At 48.0% G+C, this 22,528-nt stretch overlaps 1 protein-coding gene across 1 annotated transcript in view; it reads left to right on the top strand.

Annotated features, from left to right (window-relative positions):
* Nucleotides 1-576: 576 nt before the first annotated feature.
* Nucleotides 577-22,528, top strand: part of PLPP3 (phospholipid phosphatase 3) — a 42,484-nt gene continuing 20,532 nt past the window's right edge. Inside the window, exon 1 of the mRNA XM_069023489.1 lies at nt 577-1,315. Coding sequence (XP_068879590.1) covers nt 1,177-1,315 — 139 coding nt within the window. The 5' untranslated portion in view covers nt 577-1,176. The remainder of the gene's footprint in view (nt 1,316-22,528) is intronic.

Raw genomic sequence — 22,528 nt, 5'->3', positions numbered from 1 at the left:
CGCCACGGTTCAGCGATGGCACCTGGCAGGGTGGCACAGCCAAACCTCCGGCCCTGAGCCCAGGGTCGCCCCGCTGGGGTCTGCCGGGGTCTGTGGGTACCACACACATCACGTCCCCTCCCCTGTCTCAGCACACGGAACAGAGCTGGAGGGCAGGAAGTAAAAACAGGAGAAGAAAACGTTTAAATTTATTTGTTGTTAGCTTTCTGCCCCTTGCACCGTTCCCAGCTTTCGGGAGTCCTCCAGCCTTCTATCGGCTGGTTGTTTTCCTTTCCCCCTGCACTTCTGCATGAACGCTAGAGGCTCTCTCCTCTCCTGGTCTGCGAGAGAAAACTTTAGTTCCTAACTCTTTTTTTTTTTTTTTTTTTTTTTTTCAAACTTCCCTCAGGAAAAAAATGTGGAGTTAATTATCTATGTAAAATGTCAGATGCAGGAAAGGGGGGGGCTGTGCTTACTTGGATATCCCATCCGAGGCGAAGTGACTGATTTTTTTTTTTTTCCCCCCCTCTTCTCTTTTTTTTTTTTTTTTTTCCTGAGGGTAGAAGGGCCTCGCGAAATAAAAGTGCAGAACCGAGCCGGTGGCTCCCAGAGCGGCCGGGGCGGGCGCGGCGGGAGCCCCCAGCGCAGCGCAGCGGAGCCCAGCGCGGAGCCCACCTGCCCCCGGGGCAGCATCGCCCCGCACCTTCTCCCGGACTGAGACCTTGATACATACATATACACACATATACACACATAAAAATATATATATACACACTTTTTTTTTTTTTTTAATCCTTCCCCCCGGCTTTTCCTCCAGGACTTTTCCACCGCCTTTGGGACAACCCGCAAACTTCTCCCTCGCTGCCCCTTCGCTGGTTTTATTTTTTGGGGCTTGTTTTGGTTTTTGTTCTGCTACTTTGATTTTTTTTTTTTTTTTTTTTTTTTTAATCCTCTCTTTTTCCTCCTCTCCTTGGGAAGACCCGCCTGCCTCTCTCGCCTCCCGTGCCCCACCGGAGAGGCCGGGAGCGGCTCCGGCGGCGCGGGCAGCACCTCCCCGGCGCACGGCGTGCGAGCCCGGCGGCGCGGCGCGGCTCGGCGCGGCACGGCTCGGCTCGGCTCGGCTCCGAGCGGCTCCCTGCGGCCCGGCACGGCCCGGCTCGGCTCGGCACGGCTCGTCCCGGGCGCTCGCCCCCGATAATGCAGAGCTACAAGTACGACAAGGCGATCCCGCCGGAGAGCAAGAATGGGGGCAGCCCGGCGCTCAACAACAACCCGGCCAAGAGCAGCAGCAAGAAAGCCCTGCTCATCTGCCTCGACTGCCTCTGCCTCGTCATGGGTGAGCAGCGCGGGCTCCGCGCCCCTTCTCCCCGCTCCCGCACCCCCACCGCTCCCCGGGAAAAACTTTTGGGAAAGTTTGGCGGCGGGCGGGCAGAGCTCGGCCGTGCCCCGGCCGCGCCGCTTCCCAAACAAAAGCGGAGCGGGGCCGCCGGGAGAGCCGGGCCGGGCAGCGAGCGGGGGAGCCGGGGAGCGGCCGGGCCGGGCCGGGCTGCGGAGCGCGGGGGCAGCCGGGGGTCCCCGCGGGGAGAGCCGGGCACGGCACCCCCGCACCCCGATCCGCTCATTGTCGGTGATACTCCTGGATTTGTGGCTCGCTGCCCCCGCGGCCCCGCTGCCGGAGGGTGGGGGAGCCGCCCGGGCGCTGCCGCGGTGCGCAGGGGGCACTGTGGGCTCGGGGATGCGCCCCGGGGGTGCCCCCGGCACGGGCCCCGCACCCGGCGCTGGCTCGGCGGCACCTCGGCGGCGCCGGGGCCAGCTCCAGGTGGAGGCAGCGCTCTACGGTCAGCCCGGCTCGTGTTTTGGTTAATAATGGAAAATAGCAGCTCTCGCCGCTCTGGGTACTGTGTGTCGCTCCGCTGGCGGCTTTACCAGCGCTCCTCTCTTTCTCTGGTCTCGCTAAACTCACTCCTTTCAAAGCTCGGAGCGCTCTCGCAGCCCCTGGCTGAGGTCTGGGTTTGCCTTGCCTGCTTGGCTTTTGGAGATGCGATGGCTTTTGGAGATGCTGTGGCATGGAAGGAAACTGTCAACAGCGCGTCTCAAAAAAACTTTTTGCATTCCAAAACATCAACCCTTCCATTGTGGCTGCGATGCTGAATATTTAATTGACAGACACAGGCAGGGGAAATCAACTGGCTTCCAACAAAGAGATTAATAACACAACAGCACGTGAGTTTAATACTCCAGACACCACAGTCTTTAAAACAATTGTTTCTGCTTAGAGCCTATTTTTTAAAGACTGTCAGTTTGATTTAATTTTTATGCAGTTTATTGATCATCTGGTGTGTATTACGGGGCACTAATACATTAAGAGGAGAGGCATGGTTTTCTCTTTATATTCCCACAAGAATAGGGGCCAGTGCAGAAAGCTTCATCTTTTCGGATCTGGAAAAAATAAAAATACTTGATATCCCATATATGAAACTAATATAAGTAGAAACATAACTAGCTGGACTTACTTATTTAAGCAGAAAGTAGAATTCCTAGTAAAACAGCTCCTAGGAGTCAGAACTTTTAAACTTTTATTTACGCAAGTTTTCTTAACTTGAGGCATTCCTGGCATGAGTAGGTGCTATTTGAATGGGAAAAGGGTTTTGCTTCCCATTCTCTGGGCTAAGGGTCCTAAATGAAAAAGCAGTTTGGTTGACATGTGTTATTCTACTTGTGCTAGTTTGGGTAAACAGGACTTACCAAGCATCACTGGAAAGTATTGTTAGCAGGGAATAATGTGATACAGCAAAACTGTGATTGTTGCTTTGTTTCAGGTTGCTACAGGTGGAAATCGGAAAGTAAACACCAGAGTTGGCTTGTTTAGGGGTTTTTGTTGGGGTTCTGTGTTGTTGTTTTGTTGCTTTTTTTTTTTTTAGGGTGAGCAGCATTTAAAAGTAAAAGCATGAATGCAACAACTGAAGGAAAGTTTAGATCTGGCTGATCACTGGCAGGTGAAGAGCATGGGTGGGACATGGTGCAGGAGGTGATTATGGGATGGAGAGCCCATGATGTGTGTTTGGGAGTGGATAGCTCATGATGTGTGTTCGGGGATGGGCTTTGCAAATACACCCAGACCAGGAGTATCGGACCTGCTGGTGGATGACTGGGCATGAGTTGCTGTGAAAGCTGCCCCACTCATGGGAGACTTGGCTTGCTCTTCCCTGTGCCTTTTGCTAGGGGAGACTATGAGCTTATAGTTTCCAAGCACTTGATTCCCATTTTCTTGTAAAAAAATCCCCAAAAAACCACTTGGAAAGTGGAAAAAAGGTGCTTTAGCTGAACCCTTCCTGTAAGAGAAAGGTGGACAGGTACAAGTTGATGGATATTTACACATGCAGTGAGGAAGGAAAAAAAGAAAGAGTCCTAGATAAGATAATGAGGAGCAGAATTGGGTGAAATGACTTCTTTTGAGGTGGAGGGACCAGCAGAAATCTGCTGGTGCATGTGGGCGCGTGGCCAGTGGCCTCCAGTGCCGTCAAACTGAGTTACGCCTCTTGAGCAGCTGCCCGAAGACATTCAGAGAAGCAGGGAAACAGAAGGCTTTTTCTCATTTGAGGACCACTTTAGGAGCTATTAAAACTGGCCATTTGATTTGCAGAGGCCTGTGACGCTGCTCTGGCTCCTGCTGCAGGTACTGCCATAATTCTGCCTTGAACTGGTTTTCTGTGAGGGGAAAATGAAAAGAGTGAACTATGGCTGAAATGTTTTTCAGAAGTGACACACTCTCTGGGAGGCTGTAGGTGTGTACAAACTCTTTGTTTACACACAAATTTAAACAAATTACCCCGAAGACAATTATCATAAACATCTAAGAAAGCCTGAATTAGTAAAGCTGAGCTATCAGGAGCTTCCTTCAGCTTTAATTTGGTGAGAGTTGTTAGAAAGATCCCCTTTTGTCTTTCATCCTTAAGTAGCACAATGGTTATCTTGATAGCAAATGCATGAGAGGAAGATTTGTATCTTTTCTTGGGGAGCAGAGTCACGGAGCCATGGGCAGAAGAGCGTGGCTGGTGGAGTGGGTTGGATGAAGATCCGCTGGACCAGACCCTCCGTTTCTCCTGCATTTCCAACTTGAGTGGAGTTGGCAAGGAGCTAGCTGGATGTTACTGAATGACCAGCCCACTCCTCTAATGAGTGCACTTGGCACTCCTAAATCCCTGGTTTCTTGCATGAACGAGAGGTTTGATCGCCGACACTGTGAACTTCCCAGAAACTCCATGCCCGTGCTTAACTCAGTAAAAAAGGCAGAAAAGAACTGAGTGTGCATTTATTAAAGCAGGTCATGCGAGGGGGGAAAATAACTTTCTCCATCTGCTTCCTCCTCTTGGGAGGGCTCTGTTTAGAGCAGTGGAGGATGCTTCCTGAAATTGTTAGGGCCACAGGCGAGCTCGGTGGTGTGGAAGAGTCCCCACTGCCCTGTCCCTGTCTCCTGATCACTGCAAAACATCTGAAAATGTGGTTGAGGGGGTCTGGGCGGGTCTGAAGTTGCCCCTACTGAGTTGGTTGATGTCTTCACATTGTAGAGTGGTGGGGAACTCTCTGAGCAGCAAAACAAGAGGCGTGATGGGTGGACCTCACTCCACCTTCATCTGACCATCCACAGCCCATCCCTCTACCACGAGTTTCCTGCACCTCCTGCCTGGAGCATGGAGTTGTTATTGGGGGGAACTGGGGTGATCCTGGCTGGGGCAGATCTCAGGGGACAACTTTCCTGGTGCCATGGGGTTTTGCTGTCCTGATGCAGCACTGCAGGGAGCTGCTGCAACAGCCTCCAAACCTCCTCCTGATGCAGGAGATGTGGCCAGCTGGGGAAAAGCCTCCTGCCCTGACCCTTGAGGTGGGATATTTTGGAGCCTGGCCCCACAGACGTAGCATCTAGGGTTAAATTTACTCCTCTCAGACCTGCTTTCTTCCCTTGGCGGGGACTCCTGGTGTTCAGCAAGCCCTGAGCAGCCACCTGTGCTCTGCTGACGGGTGCTAAGTCAAGCGTTTAATCTCGGAAGAGGGGAAGGCTGTGTCAGCAAGGGTGATAGGGCAGATGAGGGTCTTCAGTAGCTTGTATTTGTGCAGCTTGTGCAGGTAAAACAGCTTCCAAAAAGTCCTGCTTGTGCCATAAAATAGAAGGATTTCATCTGGCATACCTGCTTCTGAGGCTCGTGGAAATTGGGTTTATGGGAGCATATGTTTCGGGCTGGTGGGATGTAAACTGCACATAATTTACTGCCCTTCTTCTTTTCTGCCTCTAATTTAATTTTCTCTCTTCTGTCAATCCCAGTTAATCCGTACAACACAAGTTTTACTGCCTTGGGGAGGTTTTTTGAAGCAACAGATGGATAGACCTCCTACAACCTTAATATCTCTGCAGCTTTCTCACAAATTTGGCATCTCCTGTAGCGAGCTTGATGCTAAAATGAACTTTTAAAGTAAATATTTGTGCTAGCTGGACCTTGACATGTTTATGTAAGTGGGGATATAATCTTGTAATTTGGCCTAACAGTTTAGATTACTCTTGACTTTCCTCTTCTGTGTAGAAAATTGTGTCGTCCTCCAGCTCTCAGAAGCAAAAAGGATTTGAGCTCTGCCAGGGGCCTTGTCGCTTCATCATGAAAATTGGTGCAAACAGGCCTGGGATTGTCATTTAGGTGTAAGGAGTGGGAGGAATTGGAGATGAGGGGTGAGGTTAGAGTTATGTGGATCGTGTAAAGCTGGATGTGATGAGCTAAGCAGCTTTGCTTTGTTTGGGTTGGGGCTGTTGTTTTTTATTTTTAGGACTACCCCGCTGCGCAGCACTCGCTTGTCGCGTGGGTGACATCTTTCTGTGCACCTGAAGAAGATGCTGAGCCAACCATTTCTTGTTTTCAGCAAGGGACAACAAGACCTGACTGTACCAAACCAGCTGGACAGTCCCAACCCCTCGGTGTTGCCTTCTCCACACTGTGTCTCCTCCGTGTCGGGGAGGACCGAGCCCACACCACACAAGAGAAGCTGTGTGGGTGGACAGTCGTCATTGTGTTTTGAGCATCCCTAGGTGGGGTTTGGTTGGTAATGTTTATGTATCACCTCATACCTGTAGGATCTCTCGGTGGCAGCGAGCTCCTGGCCAGGGATGGCTGCTCTGGAAGCGCTCGGGCAGAGGCAGGTTGGCAGAAGTGGCACCTTGGCATGGGGCTGTTGTGCAGTTGGACTCTGCCATAACTTGGGTGTAAAGGAGCTTTTTTTGAGTCTGGAAAAGCTTCTTATTGAACCAACAGTCAGTGCCTAAAGCATGATACCCATCTGTTGTGCCTCCCTTGAAAGACTGAAAGAGCCAAAGATGACTGGAAGTAAGCGCGAGAGAAATGTTTTGGGGGTGTTTGAAATCCACTTTTTTTTGCATCTGCTTTGTGAAAACAAACAAACAAACAAAAAAAAGACAAGCAAGCTATCAAAAAGAGATTATTAGTGACAATTATACTTGAGGTGTTAATTGCAGAACAAGGAAATGCTGTACCTATGGCAGACCGAGTCCTCAGGGGTATAAATCTGTTGGCTTTCCTGAGTTGGTGGAACTTGGCCAGCCTGAAGATGTGTCTCCAGGAAAAGCAGAATTATGTGCAACTGCTTCATGGCCAGGAGTGCTTTGAATCCTGTGTACCTGCTGCTGAGACAAGCAGGAGATGGGATCACAATTACAGCAGATGACATTTTTTTAATTGTCTGTTTGTAGTGAGCACAGAAAATAATATAAACATCACTCCCAGATCAAACGGATTATTTTTATACCCTTTAAATCTCAATTTAATATGCATGCCTTTCCTAGGCTGCTTTGGTCTGACTCTGTTTGTCTGGATACAGGCTGGTGCTGTCTCTCCAGATGCGTGTGCTCCGTGTACCACCCAAAAATGGTTTGCATACCACAGCTGGGGAACCTCTGGCAAACCAGGGCCCCTCTTCAGCATGTGAGATAGGCAGGGTGTTTGTATGGCTCCATCTCTGCCTGAAATGCCTTCAAAGAGGGGGAGGCAAAGGCCCAGCTCTGCTGCGTGGCTCGCTCTGGCGGAGCAGGCTCCATCCTCCCCGTTCCCTTCATACAATGCTCCCACTTCATCCATAGTAATCCAGAAGGGACCGTTGTGGTCTCCCGGCCTGCCTGGCCTGGAACAAGGGCCTGCCTGTTGAAGGCAGCGTGGGGAAAGGCAGCAGCCTTCAAACCCTCCTATCCCGGCGTCCACACAGCCAGCGCTGGGAACGGCAGCTTCCCTGGCATCCCAAGGGGCTGTGTCCCAGCAGGGGAAGGAAGCAGGGAAACCCCCTCCCAGGATGTGGCTTTCCACCCTGCCAGCTGGGGTTTTGATGAGGGCTGTCATATATATATATATTTTTTTTTTCTTTTACATTTCTTCCTTTTTGTTCTGTCCTAGGGCCTTGTTCAGCTCTTCTGATAGGTCAGGTTTCATATTTCAAACAAAGAAAAAAAAAAAGGCTCAGAAATGAGAATGATAAAACCTCAATGAAAGAGGTGAATTAAAGTAATCCAGCACTTATCCTGTAATTATAAAAGCCTGAAGTCAGTTTTCTGAATGCACTTCTGTGCTTCCTGCCTTGCCAATGTGTCAGGAGGCACGGCCCATGGCCAACCTTCCCTCTGCCTTTCCACATACCTCAGCTGGGTGGGTTTTGCCAAAAGCTGGGAAGAGGGTGCCCTGTGTGTCACATCTCTTCAAGGATCAGCACAGCCCCTTTCTCAGAAGGGCATTTGTATCCCTTTCAAAGCCACCCCGTCTCTGTTTCTCTCTCTCCCATGGCATCCACCTTGGAGGGGCACTATCTGCTCCACAATTTTAGAGCAGGTGGAAAGTTCCTTCGTGTGGATCAGGTGTCTGAGCCCAGGGATGTGTTGGAGCAGCTGTTGGGAAGTTATGCTGGAGAATCCCTTCTTGCCTCTTAGCTGCACACAAGGGCTCAGTTGCAACAGTGGGATCGTGATCAGCAGAAGCTGCTCCTCCAGTTAGACCTGAGGAGGCAGAATGCCACGAAAACCAGGGAATTTGAAGTGTCTCCGTTTGGGTTTTGATGCAAACAGTTTGAAAGCAAGCCTTAAGCATTAGTTTGTTACCGAGAGAATGCATGAATGAGTTTGAAAATTAGCTTTGTCCTGACAGGTTTGGAAGTATCAGAAATTCCTATGGAACTCCGTCCTTTGGAGTCGGTCACGTAAGTGGGCTTGTTTTTCACATGGGCTGGATGTTTTGGAGATAGAGGATTGAAAACAGACTCTTCATCAAGTCAAGTTATAAGCAGAACATGTAATTTAACTCCAAAGCTTGTGATGCTCTGAAAATGCCTGTGCTCTTTGTGTTCCTGTTCCAGCCCTGGGTGTCCCTTGCCTGGAGATTGCATCCATACACGACCTTGTCTTCTCTGAGCATGTGGTGCCCTCCAACAGGGCCAGGCTGCAGCTGCCAGCCCGAGCCCAAAGGGAGCTGCAGTTGGTCTGACAGTGACTCTGAGTCAATGGAGAGCGTTCACAATCCTCTGCTACTTTCCCATAGTTTTGCATCTCTTGTCCAGAAAGACATGAAAGTGTGATGATCATAGCACCAAGAAGCTTGGGAGGTGCCTCCAGGTTGTCTGATAAAACACCCCAGTGGGCATAGCCTATCATGCCCAGAAAACACAGCAAATTGAGGCTGGAGCAGCTGGCACTGCTGGGTTCACCCAGACCTCGCCCAGAGGCAGCTGTGGTGCAGAGGTGTCCTTCACTGCTTCGGGAGCTTGCAGATGTCAGACTGCACCTCTTGCAGCCTCATCACCTTTGCTGGCTGCTGGAGCTGAGAACAGTGTGTTTCTTCCCTCCATGGCTTTAAAGAGAAGAAGTGAAAGTTACTTGTTAGTGGTTTTGGGCAGCCATCCCTCCTGAAAGAAGTGAGGCTCCTTCAGAGAGCTCCCATCTCCCAGCAGTGTCAGTCTGGTGCTGCACAAAGGGAGCAATGAGCTGCGGGACATCCTGCAACTGGCTTTCACCTGCTTCTGCTGTAAATCACAGAAAATGACAGCCATTTCTGACCAGCCAGCAGTGCCCCTGTGTCCGAGCATGCAGGCACTGCACGCAGATACTAATTACATTGCTGTTAATTCAGCGTGTGCTCGTGCAAAGCTGAGACCTCATCACATCCTCCAAGCGCCCAGCCACTGAATTTGAAAGCCAGTGTGCCAAATGGTCTGGGCTTCCTGTCTCCTTGACACTCAGCAGGTTATTTATGACTTTTTTGGGGAGTGGTGTGATGGGCTTTCCTTTAAGCTTGGAGGAGCAGCCAGCCCAGCCCTGGTTGTTGTTCCCACCCAGCTGACAGCGAAGTCTGTGCTCTGGTCTTTGTAGCAGCACAGCAGCCGTGGCAACCAGTCCCACATCCCAAGCATTTTGAGGGCTTCCAAGGCTTTTCTGCAAGGCCCACCACCCTTTAAAGTGCTGGTTTCCAAAGGGAAAGACACAAACAGTGTGGTAAAATGCTGATAAGCAGGTCTGGTCAGTAACCACCGGGTGCATTTGTGTTCTGAGTGATGCTCAGGGAGTAATTTTGGATGGCTGGTGAGCTGATGGCAGGCAGCAAAACTCCTTTGAAGTCGATAGCTGTGAATCAGTTTGGTGTTAGCAGGTTTCTGGAGCCACTCTTTGATCACTGATCAGATGGCCCTGGCTTTTTGGGGAGCTGCTTCTTCCTGAATTCAAGTGCTGGGTCGAGGATCCCTGTGCCAGGCTGTGCTGCCCTTGGTCCTGCCCAGGCACGTCACGGGAGGTTTGTGCCTCTGGGAGTTTCTAATCCTGGGAGACAGGGAGCGTGAGGGAGCAGCATCACCTCCGTGCGTGGGCAGGCGCTGGAGCCCGGCGAGGGCACACTTTCAAGGCAGTGTTTCCAGTACAGAGGCACCCAGGTGCCCATTGGGGCTTTCAGAGCTGCTGAGGTACCTCTAATTCCTTCCTGAATTCCCCATTGGAGCTGCAAACTTCAGTGCTTCTGCCAGTCCTGCCAAGCCATCACCAGCCTCCCAAAGTATCTTGGAATCAGAGCCTCATTGACTGTGGAGGAGTCTGTGACTGCCAGGGCTTGGGCTGAAATGTGTCCCTAGGGCATATGGGCACCTGTCCTGGAGCTTCCCACCCTAATTCCTTGGAAAATTTCCCTGGGTGGCTCTGTCCTGGTGCTTCTACGTTCTGCAGAAAAAGGAAACAACCTTGGATTCACCCACTGCAGCAGGAGCTGGAGTGTCCTTTCCCAGAATAAGAGCTGGAGTTTTTCAGGTTAAGGATATAGAGGAGAAGCTGCACTAAGGCATCTGCCAGTTGATAATACATAACAAAAATGGATAATTCTCAAAGGGAAGGGCTTGGAGGGGCTTTTATCCTACTCATACTTGCCAGGCTGACAAAAAATTCCCTCTGCTGCCTGACCACAAGGGGCTGTGCTTTCAGTAGAGGACTCGGGGTTTTTTGTAGTTTTTATTTTTCTTATTAACTCTTATAAAAATTTGCAGCATCAGTTACTATCTCCTCAAATAATTCCATTTTTTTCCCCACGTAATCTGGGCCAGATATTTTTTCATCCAGCACTCCTGGTTTCTTGACCATCCCTGCAGCTTTAGCATGCAGCTGTCATTCTGCTGCAGCTCCCACAAAGCGGCTGAAAACCAAGGTAACAGCAACATTTTGAGTGAAGGGGATGAAATGTGGGATAGGTTCAGCGTATTTCTTTGTCATTGTTGGAGTCCTATTCAGTCTGGAACTGAATAGGAGGCTGATTAGCATGTGGAAGCATTTCTAAAGCATTGGGCTGTGAGGGTTGGGTGGTTTGGATTTTTTTTTTTTTTTCCTTAAAGGAGAAGTTCTGTGGCATTTATTTTTCTGACTGAGCTGGTGTGAATCTTTGTCAAATGCAAAATCCTTGAAAAAGCCAGACAGCATTTTGGAGAAAGCCTGTTTTGATAAATCACCATGGGCACAAAGAAGTTTTCCAGTATGAAAACTCTCAGATGCACTGGAGAATCTAGGCATGCAGCATGTTTGAAATTGCCAGACAAGTGGGATAGTGTTTGGGATACACCAGGATTGTGGATATAACAACAGGTACTTTGCTTTTGCTCTCACTGAAGTTTTCTGCCACAAATGGGTCCACAGTCTGAAAATCCACCTGCTTATAGCTCAGGGTTTTGCTTTCACAGGGAAAGATGTAACACTGAGTTCGATTAAAAAGCTACCTGCAAGTGAAAAACAGCTTCTTCCCCTGTGAAATTGCTTCAAGTCCTGGGCCTGAGGCTGCTTTTGGAGAAGAGGCTTTTCCCTTTAGTGTCGGCTGAGGTGTCGGGCTGATACTCTCATTAACACTCCCTTGCTGCCAGATCTGCTGTGTTTTCTCTGAGGGGTGAATTTATTGCCTTGGTGCTGTTTGTGGGTCTCAGCTGCATCATTCCTAGAGCAGAGGTCCTTCCCTGGGAGTACCATGTCTCTGCCTTTTGTGGGAACGCAGGATTTTGGGGCGTTTGCAAGTTCCAAGAGAGACAGGAGACCCCATTGCCTGTCAGGAGCTGTATGGAAGTACCACACTTGTGCCCTGAGCTTGCAGACAGAGTGGGCAGTGCAAGAAAACACATTTTATTTCTGTGTGCACTGAGTGGTGGACTTGAGGTCCACCTTGAGGGCCTCAGTGAGTGATGGCCTTGGGGCTGCATGGAAAGCTCATGGCAGTACTTGGAGTCAGACCCTCTTGGTGATGTGTGCATGGTCCAGACCTGGTGCCTGGGTTCCTCTGATGCCTTGTCTGGTTTCCTTTCAATTATTCCAGGTTAAGAAAGACAAAATGGTCTCACTGATGTGCCTTAATGTCACGCGATGGAATGGTTTGGGTGGGAAGAGACCTTAAAGCTTGTCTTGTTCCACCCCTTGCCATGGGCAAGGGACACTTTCCATCAGCATCCCAGGTTGCTCCAAGCCCTATCCAACCTGGCCTTGAACACTTCCAGGGATGAGGCAGCACAGCTTCTCTGGGCACCCTGTGCCAGGGCCTCCCCACCCTCTGTGTAATGCCAGCTATTGAAGGCTGATTAAAGCCATTGTTTAATTAAGGAGAACTCAGCTTCTCTGTTCACAATTCATGATTAAAGGATCTTTTGAAGTAATTCTGCAATACTTTCTTGTTCCCTGCCTCTCTCTCCTTTATCGTGGAGAAAGTTCCTCGCGCTGAGCGTGCCCCAGCTCCGCGGGCTGAGCGCTATTACGGGACCGCAAACCTGCTGGCAGATCTGGCTGCTGCCAAAGGCATCCCAACATTAAAAAGCCCTGCAGAGGGGTGGAAGGGAGTTCAATCTCAGGATACGCTGATTTGGAAAGGGAATCCAAACAAAGAGGCTTTTCAGCAGAGGCTGAGGCTTGGCTTCTCTCAAGGGCAGTTTGGGCTTGGGGAAGCATCCGGGAGGCGGCGAGCGGAGCAGGAGTACATGAGCTGGATGCTGCGTGGTGTAAGGTTTCCCAGCACAGCCCGGTTTTGTGTTACAGGCTGGGGAACTGGCTGTAAGCTCTCCTCTCCTCTCCTTTCTTTTACTTTTTTTTTTTTTCACCCCCCCCCCCCCCCCCCCCCCTTTTTTTTATTTCTGTTGGAAACAAAGGAGAGGTTTAGGCTTTTTTTTTTTTTTTTTTAATAAAGTCTCCCATCCCCTGCAGGTTTGGCGGTGCCTCTCCCTGTTGATGCTGGAGGGGGACCCGTTGACCTGGAGAAACCCTTTTCAGGGTCCCACGCCGGCCTCACAGGGATGTTTTATTTTGCTCAGAAAGCTCAGCCCTCTCAGGGGCTCACCGAGGGCACTCTGGCAGGAGCTGGCGTTCCTGAGGGGACAGGCACCTCGTAAAGAAGTTCTGGCTCAGATAAGAAGTGGAATGAGGTGGATGCTGGGGCACCTTCTTCACGGCAGGAGGGATGCACAGTGAGTGGGGTGTGTGTCTGCCAGGCCCCCTGTTCCCATGGCAGCCCTGTGCCTCGCTGTGACACCTCTGGTGCCACCACGTTCCCGTGAGGTGCCAGGAAGAGCCGAGCAGGGAGGAGGTGCTGCCAACCATCCCAACCAACCAGTTGGGGTTTTTTTATAGGCACCAGATGGTTTTAATAGAGGAAAGCTGAACTTCTTATGACCCTTCCCCACAGACGTTGTTTGTTGTTTTGTAATTGTGGCCAGGACAAAACCCTGTTCCAGAACCTGCAGTGAATCGAGAGCTTGGTGCCTTCTTCTCCCATCCCATCATAAACCCCCCACTGCCCCCATGCTCCTCTGCCTGCCCTGGCTGCAAATGATCTGCAGGAAGCTGCTGGGCATGGAAAACTTGAGGCTTTCCACTGATCCCTGGCTGAAGAGATTAGCAAGAGTACAAGCTGGAAGAAATCGAAACATCTAAAAGCAAAGCACAAGGAAGCAATAAAATGTCAGGCCATGTTTTCCCTGCTGGTTGATTAAAAATTCTCCTGATAAGCAGGAAAGCTTTCATGGCTGGATGAGACCTGTATCGTGTCAAATGCAGTGAAAGGTTTATTAGAGAGGGATAAAGCGGTGCGAGCGTTGGGCTGTACTTGCAGCCCTCCTGGAATTGTCACCCCCCAGGGCTGAGGAGCAGTGTTTTTTGGGAAAGAGAAAGTCAAGCAGAAGGAAATGAGGCCTGGGTCTCCATGCTCCCCACAGGGAAACCATCAGCAGTGGCAAACCAGTGAGCTTGGAGACCTGTGTGCAGTCGGTGCCAAGATGCTCCGCTGGGCCCATGGTTTCCCTCTAGCCTGAGAAATCTTCTTGGGATCAAACACAGGACAGGAATGACAAAACATGAAAACAAAAGGCTCACTTCCATGCTGTTGTGTTGACTTCCCAAGGTTTTAATTGCCAAGGGCTGCACTGGGAGCCAGCTGGCTGCAAAGGGATGCAGATCTCTCCAGTAGGAGAGGCAAAGGGATGCAGATTTCAAGCAAGAAGAGAAAGGCTCTTTTTTGTTGTGGGGTTTTTTTTTAATCTTTTGTCAGAGAAACTAACAACTGTTATGTTTTCCTACAGGAGATGCAGTCTTGTGTACATTTCCCCTCCAAAAAATAAATTATCACTTTTAGTTACCTGCTTCTTCAGCTCCCCCAGCTGCTGTTAAAGCTTCTGCTGTTATTGTTTTGCTACCTGTAGGAGTAAGAAGGTGCAAGAAACAGGAAAGGGGAGTTTGGAGCACAAATGGTACCTCAATTTTAGAATTTTTCTCCTTGGAGCAGAAAACCTCTGCTTTTTACAAAGGGAAAACACTGTAGGGGATTTAACTTGCAAGCCCTTGGCCCGTGCTGCAAGAGATGTGCATTTCCCTGCACATGTGGTACACAGTGTCAGCAGGATCAGGCACACCAGTGTGTGGCCCTGGGAACAGGCTGGACAATCCCAATTTTACTGCCAAAACCTTGTTTTTGTATGATATTTTGAAAAGAGGAAAAAAAGACCAGCTTAAAAAAAAAAATTATGATGACAATTACAATAATAATAATAAAAAAGCATGGGATACTTGGCACGCCGGGTGGATAAATCTCGACATTAGCTACCTGTGAATCATCCAGCAGCATGTTAATTGGTACCCCTCAGTAGATGAGGATTTGGCACCAGGTCTGCATGTAATTACAAGCCACACACAGAAGGACACAGGCAGCTAATGAACTCCTGCCAAACTCCAGCTCCGCTTCTGTGGCTTTTGAAGTCCGCTGGTCTTTCAGAGTTTTGTATGGTAAGCACTGAAAGGCATCAAATCACTCCTTTGACAGTGTTTAGAAAGGGTTGGTTTGTTGAATAACCCAGTCCCTCCAAAGTCCCAAATCTGAGAACTGGAGCATCTATAGGCTCCTTTCTCAACAGAGCAGTAAATAGGCTGGAAATAGAGGACACCCCTGAGGAGCTGCCGAGCTCCTGCCTCGCTGACAGGAGCCAGAGGGCTCCGGTTGCCACGATGGGCTGCAAGAAAAGAAACTATTTCCACTTAAAAAATACTTCAAAACAATCCCACCATTGGGATGCTTTTTTTTCCCAACCCTCAGTGTTTCAAAGTGAGGCTGTGCACAGCATCTCTCATGGGTTTGCAGTCGCACTGGTGTTCTGAGCAAGGTAAAAGGGCTTCTGGAGGGTTTCTGCCCTGTTGGGAGGGCAGGTCTTCATGGTGCTGGGTTTGGAAGGTTGTGGTGCTTTTACATGGATGCTTTGTTGCTGGGATGGGATTTGAGCCTGAGTCCTTCTTTTCTGAGGTGACAAAGGGCGTAGTTGTTGAGATGAAAACAATTGCCATGAAAACCTGTGATTTTCAGGCAAACATACCAGGAGGGTTTCATGGCACTACCATGGTGAACAGGAATAATGCAGCTTGGCACGAAGCCCTTCCAAAAAAAAAAAAAAAAAAAAAAAAAAGGGGGAGGAGAGGAAACAGAAGAGCCTTTGTCAAAATTAACTGCAATAAAGAAAAAGGGACTCCTATTCCCTTGGGCTTCTTTAACTTTTTTTCCTCAATTTATTCACACGTTCCTTGACAGCAGGGCACAGCATTGTTTTAGGAGGCTGGAAATGGAAATTGGGAGTTCTCCATCTTTGGTTTTAAAAGGCACGGTGTGTGTTGTGTCCCTCGAGTCAGTGTGAATAGAGCCTTGGCCCTTGCCATTCGGATGTGGCCCAATTCATCCTGTCCCTTAAAGAAACAGGGTTATGAGATGTCACCTGGCTGCAAAGCCATAATGGGGAGGTTTGGGCTGTGCATGGGAAAGGGGCTGGGGTGACAATGTGGCTGTGCCCACCCCGGATGGCCCTGGGCTTGCAGAACAGGGTGATGAAGTTTTCAGTGTTACTCTTACACCGGATTTGCAGAATTTTCAGTTTTTTAGAGGGATGAAAGCATCCAGAAGTCCGGGATAGTGTGCAGCATGGAACCATGCTGTCCCAAAAAAATCTGTTTGGCTTTCAGGGGCACAAATAATTCATAAGACCTCATCCAGGGGCAGATGGACCAGGGTAAGTCCTTGTGAGCAGCATGAGGTGGCCACTTCTGTTCACTGCAGGTGATGTCTTCCCTCCAAAACACCCCTTTCCCAACTGCTTTCCACCAAAGTACCTCAAACTTCTCTGGGCAACAAGGTGTCAGCATGGCCATGGCAGCAGTTGCCATACCTCCTCCTTCCCCTGCAAAGTCTTCTTTTCCTGTAATACAAAGCTGTTTTAATTAGGAGCATGATTTTAATTTTTTTTTTCAATATTACCCAGGTACCAGCACAATCTCAGTTATACCATGTATTGCATCATGTATACATTAGAATGCCACTCTGTGCAGTCAAAATACAGAGGAACAAGAAGAATGGTAGTAGTACACTTTTTTAACCCGTTGATAAATAGGCAAAGCCTTACTGAGCTCTGCTGTGGGGACCACCAAGATCAACCCCCATCACTTTAAGGGCCTTTGGATCACTTCCACCCACATCTCTCTGCCTTTCAGTGCTCTGGGCCGTGCTTTATGTCCTGGAAACTCTACCAAATCGCGACTACCGAGGGGGAAAAGCTTCATTTCCAGTTAATCAAGGGAGTTGTGTAATACCTTTTTCTCCTGGGGAACTTCCAGAGAAAAGAAAGGAGGAGAGGAAGGGGAGGGAGAAGGGGGGTATTACATAAAGCAAGTATATTAAGAGGAAATAAATTATGAATTAAAAGTGATTAGTGAACTTTTAAGGAAGAGGTCAGAAGTGCTTTTTGGAATACAAACTTTTTAAGCTTCCAGTGCTTGTATTGGGTTACAGAGTTATAACCCAGCCTTATTTGTGCAGGTGGCTGCTGCTTCAAATCCGAAGAAGGATTTTGCATTTACAATAGGTACATTGACAGAACTGGGTCAAAAAGCTACTGGTGGCAGGCTCAGGGCTATGGCCAGGGGCTCTGCTGCCTCCTGCACAGGGGCAGTTGCTCCCAAAAACGTGCTTTATTACAGTGGCACTGCCTGACCATGGTGCTGAGGAAGATGTTTGGGAAGTTCAGTGATGAAGTTTGATGAATTTTTATTTAAGAGACCTAATGTTGACCAGGTTAACTGGCTTCATTTTCCTTCATATTCGTTGTGTCTTTACTGATTTAAAAGTAATGTTATTTTGTTGGCTGCATTAGACTGGCTACAGTTTTATATTTCCACCTGTTCTTGTTATGGTTTGGGATGGCCATGCAAAGAGAAGAAACCAGGGCTTGTATATTGGGGTCATTGGGGGCACGAAGCTGAGATATAAGGAATTTTTGCTTGCTATTTTATGTATTAAAACAGCACCTACAGCTCACAAAATTTTCCTCTTGAACAGAGGTGATGAAGTCGTTGGATGGAGCCCTGAGCAACCTGATCTGGTGGGTGACATCCCTGCCCATGAGTTGCAGCTAGGTGATCTTTAAGATTCCTTCCAACCCAATCCTTTCTCTCATTCTGTGATTCTATATGAGTAGAACAGAGCTGTTATTACATGGGGAAATATTTGGGTTTACTCAGCCAGTGGAACAACAGGGAGGGAGGGGAGCAACTGCTTTGCTCACCCTTCCATCAGTTTGGCCGAAATCTCTCAGATTCCCCCCAAAAGAAACAGGGTGTTGAGTGTTGCTGGGGCTGGGCAGTGGTCTGGGCAGTGGCCTGAGCCTTTCCTCAAAGGCAGAGTGCAGAGGAGTGGTGGTGAGAGGCTCGTTCCAAACCCTGCTGATGGGCAGAGCAAACCCTGCTCGCTCCATTTGTAATTGGAAACATAATAGTCACCACAGCATGTTTTTCACACGAGCTGTTTGCCTTCACCATTGCAGAGTTCAGAGGCACGTCTTCTTTTTTTTTTTTTTAATTTTTCCCATCTCTTCAAGCTGGGTCATCCTAGGTCAGGTTTGTCCTATCTGTGAGACTTCCAAAGCACATGGATGTGCAGAGGTGCCTCAAAAGGTGTTGACACTTTGGGGTTTTCATGGGTGTTGCATTTTATCCCTTGCTGTTGTGACAGTGTGAAATGATGGCTTTGTTTCCACCAAGTGTGGCTGGAGCTGGCTCTGGATTCCTGTTGGTAATGTCTTTTATATTCACCCTCTCCAAATTTGCTGGTTGGCCAGTCTGGTTTAAATCTCTTCTACCCCACAAATGCAGAATTTTATATTGACCTGCATATTGTGGCTTGGATAAGACCTTTTGTTCTTATTAATGCATTCTTAGGTATTGAAAGTGTACATGCACTTTATATTAAAGGTTTTTCAGTGCATCAGCTCACGCCAAACTCCCATGAGGAAGAACTTAATGTTCTTTGTAAAATTCCCTTCTCTTTCTCCCTTTGTATGTGGTCCTTACCTTTGAAAATAGGTAACAGATATTCACTAAAAGCACTTTTTCTCCCAGAAAAAAACAGTGGCAGCATTCCTGTCCATCTGGAGCTCTTGGAGCGTGAGGCTGGCACGTTGTGCTCCAGCCACATGAGGAAGTGTTTCTACTCTTGGTTTCAAATCCAGAGGAATTTGCAGTGCAAGAGGATAATTTGGCATTTGGCTTAAAGTATCTGTGACCAAGAACCTTTTTATAATAATATTCTCCCAGGATGGCTGAGTCAGTCAATATGCTCCAGGTTGCACAGGGGAGTATTAACCACAAAGGATGAGTATCATGGAATCCTAGAATGATTTGGGTTGGAAGGGACCTTAAATCTTGTGGTGTTCCAACCCCCCTGGCGTGGACAGGGACACCTTCCACTAGACCAGGTTGCTCAAAAGCCCATCCAGCCTTGCCTTGGACACTTCCAGGGATGGGTTTGGGCAGCAGGCAGAGACACCTGTCATTTCCAGCACCACCTTTGGTTCCTTTTAAAGGCACTTCTCAAATACCTCTGCAGCCTGGGGTCACAAAGTTACGGGGTTGTCTGTATAGAAAATAAGTATTTTTGGCTTTCTTCTTGTTTGCTGTTGCACTCACAGGCATGAGAAGACATTTTACCCAGTGTTCCTGATTAACCAGTTCTTCTAAAAACAAACAAAACCCCAAAAAAGTAAGAACCCAGAGAGTATCATCATTTAGGTAAAAATGAACCTGTGTCTGCCCACTAGGAAGTCTTTTGGACTCTGTAGCATCTGGTGGGCCTAAAATGGTGAGGTTTGCTTTGAAGTTCCTATAGTTTGGCTGAAAAATAATAATAATAAAGTGGACAAAATTGTCACTCTCTTCATAGGAAGGACACAAGACAGATTAACATAGATAGGGCAAATGTTCATGGGAGTAACATGAATGAACCTACAGCAAGTAGAAAATTAACTAATTTTTTTTTTCTTTTTTTTTTTTTTTTGTGGAAATCAACCCATCATGTCCTAGAACTTTTCCAAACAGGTCAAATCAGAGAAATGCAATACATACTGATCCTTGTTTATCAGTTCTTTAGTGCTCTGAAGCAGGTAGCTGTTTTACCATAAAGTCTAGGGTTTGTTTGTGTGGAGAATTTTCTCTCCTCATGTGTCTGTATAGCTGAGAGTAGTGGAACTGTAATAGAGTTGAATGGGAATCTGTTTTGCAAACAAAGATATTAGATGTGTTTCCAAAATACAGGCAGATGCACAGATCAGTCTGCTGGACTGCTGGAATCAAGGTGAAGAACAATTAAGACTGTGCAGGTAATAAAATAGCAGAACTGATGGTTAGCCCAGTTGTCTCCTTGTCCTAGTAAATATATGGTCCTCAAGTATCCAGATTCAGTCAAAAAACATTGGGATGGAGGCACATCACTGTTGCTTTCAAGATCTTTAAAAATCTAAATTTAATAGCTTGATGGAGGCTGCAGTAGGATCCTTATTTTGGCTGACATTGGGCTGTGGATCTGGCCCCTTGAGATTATTTTTTTAGCTAACCAGACTCCCACCATTCCTTCAGATACACCCAGGGCTGGTGCAGAGCTGGGCTCTGTTTTTGATTGACAGCACATGCCTGATAGGGCAGAAATGTGGAAATACTATTCTTTGGGTTGTTAAATTTTATTTCTATATTTATATACATATATGTACACGTACAATGTAAGCTGGCTTCAGGAGTTGCTCGCTCTTGCAGCAGTTGCCAAGGTTGGCCTTGCAATGCTGCAATTCTTCTCTGAAAGTTGGAGAAGCCAACTTTTAAAACCCCAGTAAAAGCCTACCGTAGGCTAATCTAGTTTATATGCATTTTTAAATATGTACAAATGCTGTAACCCAAATAAGGTTTATATGTACCCAAGATCAGCCACTAAGTACTTCAAACAGAAAGCCTGTCTCTTGTAGGTTCCCAAATATTTACAGAGTGTGACTTGAGTGAGGAATTAGATACCCCACTCAGCCCTGCCAAATTAATTAATGGTCTTTTTCACTTATTTAGGTAGATGTCTGATCTAGTGAAACCCTAAGAACACCCAAGGCCTGGACAGTGGCAGGCAGAAGCATCATGGAATACTTGTTAGAAATTACCATGGCTTTGTTGAGATAGCCAGCAACATCCCACAAGGGACCTGCAGGGTTGAAAGAACAAAGATTTAATGGAAAAAAGCCCTGAACTCCATCAAAACCAGACGTTTAAAAAGAAAAAGGTGGTGATGGTGTTTAATTTGGTGCAAAGGTGAAGGCTGGGCTGGGAAGATGAGAGTGGCCTGGGTGGGTCACTGCACAAATGCCTCTTGCCTTCCTCTCCCTCTGCTTTTTGATGAGTGGCCAATGAAAGCTTATCCCCTTTTTAAATTTTTTCCCCCTTTAAATCTGCACAAGTGTTAACTTTTCAAAGACTCTGAGATTCAAAGTGCTGTACCCAACACAGAGCCCTTTTTTCTCCTGCCTTTGATTTTTATGCACATTTCAAGCTGGTCAGAGAGTACACGGGGGTTTTGTTTAGGCTTGGTGGTAGGGTTTTAGCTTTCAAGCTGCCAGCCTTCCCAGGATTATTGCCTATTAACTGCCTCTTAATAAAGGTGCTGAGCAAAGAAAGGAATATTTTTTCCTTGGTGCTAAATTTCCAAACTCAATTGGCTTTATTAAATGGAAAGACAAATAAATTTAAACCCTGCTCTGAAATACTTTAGCGTAGGACACCAGCAGTTAGAGGTCACCAAGTCACTTGGACTTCCTCCCAACAAAAGCAACATCATTTTTCAATGTCCAGCCCCACAGCATCCCGCAGTGCCTCACACAATTCCTTAGTGTCCACACCTGCTCCATGCTCGGAGTGGGGCTGAGCCATTTTGGATGGGGCAAGATCAGTCCTCGAGAGAATTCTATTATGCTCATGGTTTGGAGCCGTGTTTGATCTCCTGCAGCATAGCTGCATAAAAGCTTGTGGTTGGGATTTCCTTGTTCTGTTATTAAAGCAAAAAATCCCCGTTGTACAAGGAGAAGAAACTTTCCTTCACCTTGTGAAGGATGTTACAGTTGAGAAGGTAATTTCAGCTCCGTTTACCTTTATTACATTGGAAAAAGCAAATCCCTTTGTTCTATGCTTTAGTTTCCTGTGAGGTGAGGATAGCAGCCCTTCTCTGGTTGCACAGGTCCCTTTGGATGTGCCAGTGTTGTGTCCATCCTTTAGGACATGGTCCACATGCTGCTGTGTCATTTCTCAGTGTGGAGATACCAGTATTAAGAGGATGTGAGGCCCTTCTGCAGCGTTCCTAAAGATTTTGCAGTTGCATGTAGGCAAGTTGTACCCACAGGGAGAATGACCAGATGGGACCATTTCCGGAGAAAAGTGGCTATCCCCAAAATCAGTGTAAGTTTTTTGCCTGCCCCGTACATCTGTCATTCACTTCAGTGCAGGTCACTGTTTGCTGGAATGAACCTCTTGTGTCCTCAATAGTTAGGTACCGTGTGTAGGGATGGGAAGTGGTGGAGGTGGAAGACTTAACACCTTTGTGGGGTTCAGCTGTTGAATGTGTAGATCCAAATCGCTGCAGCCAGGGATGTACAATCTGAAGTCCCTCTTAAAATGCTGAGTCAGAGAGGCAGACTGGGGCAGGAGAGGTGATGAGGCCAGATGTTCCATCTTCACAGTACAATCCTATTCTGCTTGGCTCCTGTTTCCAAGGTGTGTGGGCTGTAAGCCCCACTTCTGGATCCTTTTGCCTCAGGCAGATCTCCTAGTGTGAATAATGTCTCTGTGGTGTTTTGTTGAGGGATCCCAAAGGCATCTCTCTCTGCATTTAATTTTCTGTCTTCTTCCAGACTTCCCTCTGTAGTGTTTTTGCTGCAAAGCCCATGCTCTGGCGGCCTTTTGGCACCACTACAGGTTTCTCCGTGCTGGAACCCCCTTGCCAAAAAAAATGTGGGTGGTGACCTAGTCCCTCAGACAACCCATCCTCAGAGAAATAACCTCGTGGGGAAGAAGAGCCATCTTGAGCACAATTTATTGTTTGCCATGGGCTGGGGTCTTCCATACCTTGGGTAAAAGAGCAGCCTCTCACCCAACCCTCAAAATCAAGGGCATGTTATGTCTTCTAGGTAATATTCA

The sequence above is a fragment of the Aphelocoma coerulescens genome, chromosome 8 (genome assembly GCF_041296385.1).
Source record: "Aphelocoma coerulescens isolate FSJ_1873_10779 chromosome 8, UR_Acoe_1.0, whole genome shotgun sequence".
Classification (NCBI taxonomy): domain Eukaryota; kingdom Metazoa; phylum Chordata; class Aves; order Passeriformes; family Corvidae; genus Aphelocoma; species Aphelocoma coerulescens.
The sequence above is the reverse complement of the archived record's forward strand: the minus strand, read 5'-3'. Positions and strand labels throughout refer to the sequence as shown.